We start from the raw sequence: 12,143 nt of genomic DNA, 5'->3' as shown, positions 1-12,143 counted from the left end.
CCTGGATTGTGCATAATCTACCTCATACTCTTAGAACTGGATAAACTAACCTGACTGACACATCCAAAGGAGTACTAAAACAGACAAGCTCACACTGGAACTATCACCCCTTAAGTTCTCATCTCAAACCCCTCTTACAGAATTGTATTATGTAAATAGATGAACTATCAAGCAAGTTCTCTCCCTGATGAACTGGAAAGGTATCTGCTGCTGAACCAGAATTTGTTACTTCTGGGACTAACACACAAACAATTCATGTTTATATTTAAACAGTTCTTTTAGCACCAGATTTGAGTAACACCCAAAAACCAAAATAAAACATAATAAAACAATAAAATCCTGCTGTCAAGCATTACTATTAATTCTGTTTAGCTGCTCTGTGAAGCTACTCAAGGTACCAAGAGAAAGCATTTATGGTTATGATATCCTAGTGTAGTAAGAGTTATAACTTCCTCACAGAGGGATGAGAGTAAAAACTTGCCAATGTATATAATAATTCACAAAACGCCATCGGGACTAATGTAACAGTATTCTGAAGCAAAGACATTATCGCTTAGAATGTGTAACTCAGAAATTTACTACACTTAACACTTCGACTGCAATCACATTATATGTGCTTGAAAAATAAGCCACACGTGCAATCTCACCTCACCGTCATGCCATTTTAAGGAAAAATGGGTTAAAACATAGTAATTTCAGAATGTGTCACACTATGCTCATCAAAATATAGATACCATCACTTTCGGAAAAACTTCTATATTTCTATCAATAAAACACACAATACCCTGTTTCAAAAATACCAGAGGTGACACCCTGCTTGCCAAGTCACTAACTACAGGTAATCACAAAGCCCTGCATGTAAGTGGAGATTTTCATATCAAATAAAGCATAAACCAATGAACACTTTTTCAGTTTTTCTTTTTGGAAGAGTGGCAACCTTGCTCTAGTTACAACTTACACTAAACTCAGTCCAACTCTTCCCAAACCTGCATTTAGCCTTGAAGTTTTTTGCTTCTACTGAAAACCTGAGGGAAGGCTCATGTGTTCAAAAGCATATTCAACTATACAGACAAGACAGACTGGCCCTACTTTCCCTCTGTGCTCAGCAGTGGTGAGGCTGCACCCTGAATCCTGTGTTCAGTTTTGGGCCCCTCACTATAGGAAAGACATTGAGGTGCTGGATGGAGTCCAGAGGAGGGTGATGAAGCTGCTGAGGGGCCTGGAGCACAAGTGTGATGAGTAACTGAGGGGGCTGGGGCTGTTCAGCCTGGAGAAAAGGAGGCTGAGAGGAGACCTTATCGCGGGCTACAGCTACCTGAAAGGAGGTTGTATCATGGAGGGTGTTGGTTTCTTATCTCAAGTAGCAAGTGATAGGATGAGAGGAAATGGCCTCAAGTTGTGTCAGAGGAGGTTAAGATTGGATATTAGGAAAAAATTCTTTGCGGAATGAGTTGTGAAGCACCATCCCTGGAGGTGTTCAGAAGACATATAGATGCGGCTTTTAGGGATATGGTTTAGTGCTAGCGTTAGGTGTGGTTGGACTTGATGATCTTAGGGGTCTCTTCCAATCAAAATTATTCTACGATTCTACTTCAGTACTTGGCTTACCTTCACTTTCTCTTAAGGTACAGTTTACTAACACATCACCTACTTCATAGGTATAATGCTGGCCCTTATACTGGGTGAAAGGCAGTGGGTTTGTCTGCACAGTTTTAGGAAAACATCTCTAACAGGATGATAAATATTAAGAATAAGATTATAAAGCAATGATAAATGTCTGGGGTGGAGGGGAGGCAAGAGCAGGGGGAAATCCTGCAGAGCTACCCTTCATTCAAGTTTTCTTTCAAAAAACACACCAGATAAAGAAGATCCTGAAGGATAAAGCTTTTCCAGTGTTTTTAATGTAGCTGATAATCAGAACTTTATAAATAAAGTAGATCCAGATCTCTGGGTTGTGGAGACCAGAAGAGATCAATTTCCAGTTACTGTCAGTGAACAAGAAGATTCTCTTTCATATTCCAGGATTTTAAAGTGTCACACATCTCCCTTCTTGGTTTCACATTTGTTGTTTGATAATTTTATTACTTGTCACCTAGCTAAGGGATGTGACCACATAGATTCAGGAAGTACTCCAAAGGCAGAGAGAAAGACAACAAGCAGGATTAGTATACAAATGAGGTTTTCACAATTCACAGTACCACTGTCAATCACAGCAAACTGGGAGAATCACTTGGTTTTCTTCATACTCTTGAAAAAAATTCAAATATAAGAAAAGAGTCATTCAGACTATAATGAGGAATGCAGTCCATCCTCCTGAAGATAAAAGCATTTCTTAAAGGTCTTTAAGACAGAAGAGGCTATCTTCCAAGCAGAAAATTGAAAGAAAGATACCTTAGTTAGCTAAGCAAGGTGGGGGACAGCAGGGATTTTACAAAAAAAATTAAGACTGATCTCACCCCAAAGTCTAGAGCCATGCTTTACACTGATAAGATACTACATACACTGAGCAACATACTGATAGAATGGGTTAAAATCCGAGGGTCTCAAACTTGAAAGAAACATCTGTACAATCAAGAGACAGGACAAGCTCCCATTGCATGAAAACAGCAAACCTCTATGAGAGGTCTAAATCCTCTTCAGATTTCCACTTTTCACAACCAGAACAACATGTAAACTGCTAATTTTTTTTCAACTAAAATCTTCTTCAATCTTCCATTTTTTCACAACCAGAACACTGTAAACTGCTATTTTTTTTAAACTTGCCTAAAAGGCACAAGTGTTATGACCTGCAGCTCTTCCTATCACTACAAAACTATCTCAAACATAAAAGGTTACTTTCCACCAGAGGGTGTAAATGAATAGCCCTGCCTTCAGTCCCCCTTAGTAACAAAATTCTCTGTCATAACAGGTCCTTTAACCCATTTCCTCCCTTCCCTCCCTTGCTCTATAGCATGTATCACAAGTCTTTAAACAAGGAAAAAGAACAATCCTTAAGGGGAAGTTCATCTTGAGTGCCTCTAATTAGACCTACTGTCCCCACCTGTACACAGCAAAACACTATCTCTGATCTGCTGGACGGAGCAGGTAGATAGACAGATAATCACAGCTTCAACAGTATTTATTCCTCAATATCACTGCTTGTAAGATATGGAATACTGAGCTCAGATCCCGCAGAAGACCTTTTTCCTACTTTCCTACTCTATTTTCATCCTTAGGAAGAACCACAGGGGCTTATTTGTTAGCTTCAATTCATGTTTCCTAGTCACTGATCCAATTAAGGAATTCTGAATGAATGAGGGTGAGGAGGCAGGAAGGGAAAGGGACATAACGTCACTGACCTTGTAAACACCTAGAATAACTCAGTCAAATTTGAGACTACATCAAGTCAACTTCCCCAAGAATTTCCCATTCTAAAAATCTTTCATGGGCTGAAGTCTAGAGAACTGTATGAGCTGCTGCCATAGGAGTCAGATTTGTTTCCATTTAAGTATGTTAAACTACTGATCTCTCGGTAATATCTTTAGACAGCACCTGACACGAGCACAAGATTTTCTTCAAAACCAGAGAAGTGTACTAGAATTCCATGTTAGAGGAGTACTGCAAAAATACAGCCAAGTAGTTGCTTCCAGTTGTTTCTGTTTCTACTGGGCAAGATAACATACATATTTTCTCATCCTGTAAATAACTACTAGCACACGGATGTATGGCAGCAATATTTAACATTACCTGTAATGGTTTCTTACTACAATGTGGCATAAATCAAAAGGAGCTTACCTTTTGTTGCGATGATACCGGTGGCGTAGTCATCAAAGGTTTAAGTGGAACGGTGTTAGTCTGAGGCGTGCTTATTCTTGGAGATACATATGATCTTGGTGATGAGGCGTCGGATGTTAAAGACATTGGGGACTGATTAGATGGCTGAGCTGTAAAGAAAAAAAAAATTGTTTTTAATAAAACCATATCCTGTCTTAAATGTGACTTAGATTTTCTTTCGATACTTTGGACTATGCTGTATTAAGTAACATACAAAACACATTCACCTTGAGACAGCTGGAAGGTGAACAACTGGAACAATCAAATGTTCATCAACAATCCTAGCTAAAGAATTCTGTTATCCCCCGACCCTCCACTTCTAAAACTTAAAGGGGAGGAGGAGAGAGAAGCAGCTATTATGCAATACTTTTCACATTAAGAGACTATATTAGTTTCATTTGCAATTCCTATTTTAGAGCACTCAACTCAATTTAACTGAAAGAATGCATGAACAGTTTATCTAGAAACCCATTCTAGGCATCTATCAACAGTCTCCCACTCATGTTTTAATTACTGGCTAAAAATTAGCATTGTAACCTACTCAATAACATAATTGCATTTATGGTTTTGGTTTCCAGTTTTATTAAGTTACAAACCATAAGGTACTGAAGACACCTGAAGGACTATCTTGCCTAGAAGCTGAAAAATACTATTTATAGATGACTACCAAAAAAGCCCCCACCAGATAAACTAAATTTCTTTTAAGAGGAGTCACAGCTGCACAGTATTACAGGACAAGTGCTCAACCAAGGAAGAGTTGTGTTTAATACTGAACATTAAAAGACATCTAATAAAGGTTCAAAATAAACTGAAAATGTCTCACGCATTTCAGAAAGGAACTACCAAAAGGTGAGACAGAGAAGCATATATACTTAGTTGAGTGCCAGCTTCCTGCTCCCCAAGTAACAATTTCTTACCCTATCTTTGGAAAAAGAAGTCATTCGACATCCTCCACACCAGATGTCCAAACACACAGCAAGACACAGCTTTCAATTGTATCAGCTTTTATAAAATGCAACGTAACAATTTTACATAAGTGAAAAGGAGACTCTGAATACCTTGCGTAGACAGTTGTGCAGCTTGAGAAATTAGGGAAGTGATATTGAAAGCAGATGGTCCAGCAGTAAGAATTTTATGGAGTATAGACTGCAGAGAGGCTTGTGTCACAGCTGCTGTTAGAACTAAAAACAAACATTCTTTTTTACTGACAACCGAACATCACTTTAAACTGTTCAAACTGGCTAAACACGTTTAAGCCACATTTTCTTTCTGATTTTGTTCCCCTTATCCACAATAGACCAAAGTGCCACTTGAACTACTTTTCAATTACTTAAATTCAACTCATGAATGCTTGGCATGTCTAACCAAGTCCTTTATGTAGTAGTTTCATCTTTGAGATATACACTAAAAATTTGTTTAGAAAATAGCTTTAGGTCTTCAGCTTGACCTTATGGATTAATACTAATTCTTGTAAACAAAAGGAGAACATTTGTTCAATTTTTTATTGCAGCAAGCAGAATGTGTAGGGTTTTTTAAAATAACAATATTTTTTTTAAAAAAAGCAAAAAAGCAGCATCACTAACTCACTAAAAGAGATGGGGGGAAGGGGTGAAGACTTCAAGGGAAAAGATGTTTCAAGTTAAAAATCCAGACACTCAGTGTTTCTTCTTAAAAAAACCCACAACAAAACCACCTTATTTGTTCTGGGTTTAGCTGTCCCATCTCTCCTCCTCCAGTAAAAAAATTCATAATTTTCAACCAGTTGTTTTAAAAGTGCACTACGCAGGAAGAACATCTTACAGTATGAGCAGATGAGACTCACCTTCTGAACTCAGCTTTTTAAAAAGGTCTCTGGGCGCTGAGAGATATTTCCTGAACATAGACTGCCCATGCACAAGTTTGAAAAAACTGACTCACCGGCACAAACACAGACTAACTGCATCGTGTGCACAGCGAGGGCTGTCCTGCTGCGCAAGGTGAAGTCACCCTGTCACCAGAATACTACTAAACACACTCGTTCCGAGACAGACCCAGCTGCTACTCAGACATGGCAAGAGAAAACAACTGTGAACCTCAATTGGCAGCTTTCTAATAAAATATAATTGGAGTTTTCATGGGAACTTTCATTCTTTTAACCATGATACTCCTACTTTTGTAGTTCAGCCTAGTGCACTAGAGTTTTAAAAGCTTCTCCCTGCACAGGAAAAAAAAAAAAACAAACAACCAATAACCTGCTCACCTATTAGTATTCAATGAAGTCATAATATTTGCTGATTAAAAGGAAGTCAATTGACAGCTTTTCCTTTTAAATAATCATAACGTACAAAATAGTACAATTTTAAGTAATTTAACTATTTTGATTTTCATGGTTTGCACTTTTAAAATGTTAAAGTTAATTAAGTCTGGGCACTACATGTAAATGTTTTGCTTATTTAAATCAGTGATCAGTGCACAAGAAGTTCAAAGCAGCAAACAAAAATTCCCACACCACCTTCTTCATCAGTAACCTGCCACATTCAGACACCACAGTAGATAAAATTACATTCAAAGTGCATCAACTATACCTGTCCTTACAGCAAATGGAACTATAGCTAGTTCTAAACTTTCTTCTAATAAACTAGGCCAATGAGGCAAGAATCAAAGGGATACACTGATTTTGCACACAAAATTTAACTTGCTAGCAAAATTACTGATATGCTGTCTTTATTCAGAGAGGCTAACATTCTGCTAAAAAAAAGCTGACAGGCAACAAGATTTAAAGAATCCCTAGAAGTTTCAGTATTTGCAAACACATGATTAGAATAGCAGCACAAACTACAGAAAACAAAGAACACTGCACGAAACAAAAGAACAAAAAGCTCTAACTAAATTTTGGGCAACAGATGAATGCTGATACAGCGATTAAATCACCAGTCTCAATTAGATTGCTCACATACATCAGCATTTATTAGCCTAACAACTTTAAATGTTACTCGACTAATTTTAAAAGGTTTAACAGGAAAAAAACCAAACAAAAAACAAAGAACACCACACCACCAAAATCCCCCAAACAAATAAAAACCATGCCCACTTTATCTAGGGATTCATTTATTCACTTCTCATTTAAAGTAAGGCTTGAATTTACTACAGCTTAGTATCTAGTACTATAATAATTGGTGTAAATAAGAGATTACGTCAACTTTAATGAATCCTTACCTTCATTGATTTTGGATATATCTACGCTAGAATTATTAAGCTGCAAGGTGGCTTGCAGAGCAGGCAGCAGCTGTCGAAGGAGGTTTGGGTCCTGAAGTAACGGAGGAATTGGTGATTGCGGGACAGGTGAGACAGGAACTGTAGGAGCAGATGAAGCAGGCGCAGAAGCTGGATTCAGTCCAGAAGCAGAAGATGTAGAAGGAGTTGTGCAAGAATGGGATACAGACTTGTCCACAGACGCAGACTCTGAACAGAAGACAGACAGTAATTTTCATTTTCCCCAATATAACCTGACAAACTCTCACTAGTACAATATTTGTATTAAATTCAGAAGGTCTCATGCTTAACTATCTTTATAAAGAAATAAAAGCATTAATATACTAAAAATGGAAGATATTTGATATCTAGTGTAATTTACACTATTGGACTGAAAGCTGCCAGTATTACAAACAGATCTTTTGTCTCAGAACATTTAGGACAAAGGTGGGTCAAAAATTCCTCGGTGATTTTTTTCTTTTACTGTGCATATACTCGTATCTTGTGTTTTGACCCAGGAGAGTCTGATCTTTCTTTCGAAAGTATACTACAAACAAAAACCTTATAGCCCATGGACTTTACAGATAGGCTAATATATCAAATTTGATGGGAGGGTATAAACCATGCTTCATTTACTCAGAAAACAACCTACAAGAAGCTACAAAATCAACACCAAGACTATCATCCACAACCCAGCTACATTGCTCAGGATTCAGACAGGCTAATGAGCTGCACTAGAAATGTAAAACAAGAGCTGTTAATATCCCCACAGTAGACTAGAAAAACATCTAAAAATGTATCTGCCCATAATCAATCTCAAACTTGTCAGCTTCTCCTGAAGCATCAAGACCTACGCCCTTTATTTATTAATCTCATTTTAGCAACTATCAACACTTATTATCAACAGAAATACTTAGGACTTAAATTCAATTATAGTGTATGGCATTTTCTTCTAATTAATTTGAGTTATTTAATTAATTTTAAATTTGACTTCTAGTTAACATGATAGTTTCTCCTCCATTCCAGTACTGTGAGAAATTCCTGCACTGAAATTATTTCCACTTACTACATCAGTCACTGTATCATCAGTCACCTCAAATATCTTTCCTTTACAAAGCCTGGACCACCATATTTCAATTTTAGTTTCCCCTTCTCTCATTCCTATTAAACCCCATCAGAGATCCTGGCCCCAAATTCAGTCAAGACTAATGTCTCTATAGCACCAAACAGCTCGGACAAAGAGTGGGAAGATGGACACGGATCCAAGATCTCACCCAGGATGTTTGCCTACAATATCAAAGACCTGGATTTTAAATTCACCTCAAACTGGGCAGAGAATGTCAACCTGGATATTCCACATTTCAGGCATTTTCTTTTTGTTTGTTTGTTTGTTTGTTTTTTTAATGTAAGAATAATAAAATATTACAAAATCTCTAAAAGCTTCTGTTTTGTGGCAGCCTTAATTGCAACTTTTAAGACTACTTGGAGAAAAACCCTAAAAATAAAAAAATGACTTAAGTTGAGTATCAATACATAAGCCAAATCAGATTAGAAATCTCAGTGAAAAGAAAGGGGAATTTTGCTTCCATGCAGTTACCATAGAAATAGTTCACAACAGGTCACAAATACTCCAAAAAAACTTTTCCTGTCAAGCAGTTGAGAAATTTAAATCAGAAAATAATGCTGAAGAATCCAAATTTGACAGCTTGCAAGGCTGCAACAGCAATATTTTGGTGTTCTAAACTTCTAAAAAAGAGGCAGCCTTACCTAGTCACAAGGTCCTTAGGACAAGGGGTTTGCTTTCAACATATCTGTAAAGCGATCTGGTCATTTGGCCAGGAATTTTCATAAGAAAAACTTATGGAGGAACAAGAAGCGTTAAAGACTGAAGAGAAGCAGTTACAAATTTTTTTAGGGTTTTCAAGTAACGTGACTAGGACAGCAGAGTAGTTATTAGCCCCCCTTAAAACAATCAGCCACTAGTACAAGTCTTTGGTAGAGAAGTATTACACACAAAATCTTACATTATGATGTTCAGAGTAAACTTACTAAGACAACTGCACGTCAACAGACATGAAATAAACAAGAATCTTATCATACTAAACAAAAACATGCAAAGTTTAAACTGAACTTGGATCTGTCACAGTCCGAATAAGGAAAACGAGATACGCTGGCAGACAAAAGCAAGGGAATTAAGCACACTGAGGCATGTTAATACTTCTAAGTACAAGTCTTCTACCCTGTGGTTTTGAGAACCTTACAACAACTCCCAAACAAACCCAATGAAAGACCCTAATTTAAAAACAAACAAAACAGAAAAAAACCCAAAACACCACAAAAAAAAAAAAAAAAAAAAACACAAAAAAACACCCTATGCAACTGCCAGTAATAATTTTGAAACATATTATATATATTCAGGCTTGTACTCACAGTTAGATTGAGTTATTTTAAGCAAAGAAGCAACACATTACTATATTATTAATGTACTTAAGCAATACCTGAGCTTCAAACCACACCAAAACAGCTGGAAGTATTTTTCACCCATGATGCAGTTTTGAACACAAAATAAACTGAATCAAAGGCAAACTTGAGCTAACAAAGCAGTGAAGACACACCATAAGACTAGTTGTGGGTATCTGCTCTTTTCTTAAATAAAATGACTCGAAATATGTTACACAAAACCACTGAATTCCAAGAGGTCTGTAAGTGTAGGTTAGTTTGGGGGACTTCCTCTGCTATAAAAATGCAAACTGAATTACATCAACACAACACCGTCCAATTATCTTAAATCATATGGAGACACTATTCTGTAGATGTATTATTGCAGGTCTTTTAAGTATACGTTCAAATACATCTGTGAAAGATATTTCTTGTACATTCACCCAGACTGAACACCTAGAGAAAACAATGTGAGAAAAGGATGGTGTCTAACGCTAACATTTTGATCTTTTCAGATGGTTAATTTTACAAAACCAACAGTCCGAAGGTTGTGAAAGAATACATCTCTGTGATCATGACAATCTACATGTACACCATATTATGACTGCTATTTAACATCACAGAGGATGTTAATACAATGAACGCTCAGACCATTACTGCACTTCACAAATTAAATGACTTAAGCTATTCATATTGAAATAAAAGGTATAAACCTGTTTCTGCTAAAAAAAATGCACAAAAATTACTTGTGGAAATACAAGTATTTCTGTTTGCATTAAGCAGCCTGAATGGTATTTTCTTCTCTATAAAGGGAAACTTTTTTGTAAGGAAAACAAACATACCAAAAAACATAGACAACAGATTAGTTCACAACTTTCATTACCTTAACTTAAACCAACCTATCTTACTCCATGATGTCCAGACTAGACATTTGATTTCACAGACATGAATCAAAGAAACACTGCTGATAAAACAAAGTCTCTAAATATTACACATCCATTCTTGTATAATCTAATTACAAAGGTTTAAAACTGGTTTACTTTATGGTGCTATACAGAACTTGCAAGTTTCACCCTTAAAGTTAAGGCAACTAGTCAAAACTCCTGAAGATTAAATGTGTTTCACAAAAATCCTCAGGTATCACTCACTGGGGTATGAGCATTTCTCCTGCATTTTCACACAAACAGCAGCAGAAACTTCACACTCCCTCCTTTTCTTCCCTAATTCCCTTTTTCTGATCTTCTTTGAGAGACTGCTTCATGGTATGTTTTGCCACACAGTTTACTTTTCAACACTGAAATGCTATTTCCTAGTTTCTGAAACATTTACTAGGATTTAAAAAAATAGTCTTGTAGTTCTTAAATGCATTTGAAGCCTCAGGCATCATGAAACACAGTCAAAATGCACTCAGCATACTGAGAAAGGTAAATACTTTCCAAACCTAAGTCCTTCAGTTTTACAGCTGATACACTGGTCTCGACACCTGTTTCAACAACAAGTTCATGTTCATCAACAAGCAATCTACAGTGTAAAATAAGGCTTTGGATTACACAGCAGTTATTCATAAACCTAATGTGAATCACTAGTACATCAATAAGACTAATTCTGGAATGTACAACTGGAATTTTAGAAACAGAAAACACAAATTTGGTCTGTGTCTTCAAGAAAATATGAACTATGCTGCAAGGCCAGTAAAAGTCTTGAACAATGACTGAAGCTGCCTGCTATAGAACACAGTAACTCTGCAGCCTCCTCACTGTCAACACCGATTTCCATACAACTGCTATGAGTATGGTTCGTCAACCTCACAGAAAAGTCCAGCTATTATCATGAAAGTCCCAAGGAAAACTTTCTAAATAATACAAAAAAATTAAAACCAAAAGCAGGACAGGGCCTGCTGTGACCGTTTCAACTGCTGAAAATTGTGTTAATTAAAATTTACATTTTAACTCTTCCTCTGAATAAATAAAAAAATAGATTATTTTCTAAATCATTTCAGTGATGTTAAAAAAAAGTTTCAACTTCTGAAGCTTTTAGAAAACTTCTAAAAATAATCCATTCACTTTGTTGCAACAATATGAAAATACAGTATACTTCCTGACAACCACATCACCAAGCTTAGATGCAGCCTACATACAGAACTACAGTATATAACCAACCAAGTTTCTGGACTGTGGGGAAAAAAAATAAACAGAGCAAGAAATAAAGCTATCCAAAAAAACCCCTAATTAGATGGTCAACTAAAACAAGTAGATGTGGAGATCAAATTAATGCGAAGAACTGTTAGTTGTTTTTACATTAAAATGGAACAGGAACAAACCTCTTTATTATGAAAATTTTTGAAGACCACAATGACTAGGAAAGAGCTTTCTATTCACAACCTACTCTTGCTGGAGTGCGACCTGCGATCACATCTTTTGGACAAACAGGAGAGAAGTCATGTTATCAGGCAGTATTCTCTATGACAAGAGCCTGCATGGCAAAGGTGCGTCTTTGCAGCAGATTTCTCAAAGAGGTATCTGAAGTAAAGTGGAGGCTACTGCTTGCCCCAGAAACATGATGTCAGAATGGAACCATTACACCGTATACTTCCAGGTTGTGTGGATTTTTTAATAATAACACCAAGTAATCCTTTCAGAAAAAAATATCACAGCAGTTGT

General features: G+C 36.7%; 1 protein-coding gene across 2 annotated transcripts in view; it reads right to left on the bottom strand.

Annotated features, from left to right (window-relative positions):
* The window catches only part of WAC (WW domain containing adaptor with coiled-coil), a 59,836-nt gene that overhangs the window by 13,606 nt on the left and 34,087 nt on the right, over positions 1–12,143 (bottom strand). For both annotated transcript variants that reach the window (XM_065829975.2, XM_065829974.2), the window contains exons 8-10: positions 7,009–7,254; positions 4,872–4,994; positions 3,775–3,923 (exon numbers count right to left, since the gene is read on the bottom strand). In XM_065829975.2, the coding sequence (XP_065686047.1) occupies positions 3,775–3,923; positions 4,872–4,994; positions 7,009–7,254 (518 nt within the window). The remainder of the gene's footprint in view (positions 1–3,774; positions 3,924–4,871; positions 4,995–7,008; positions 7,255–12,143) is intronic.

Source organism: Patagioenas fasciata, chromosome 2 (genome assembly GCF_037038585.1).
Source record: "Patagioenas fasciata isolate bPatFas1 chromosome 2, bPatFas1.hap1, whole genome shotgun sequence".
NCBI lineage: Eukaryota > Metazoa > Chordata > Aves > Columbiformes > Columbidae > Patagioenas > Patagioenas fasciata.
The sequence above is the reverse complement of the archived record's forward strand: the minus strand, read 5'-3'. Positions and strand labels throughout refer to the sequence as shown.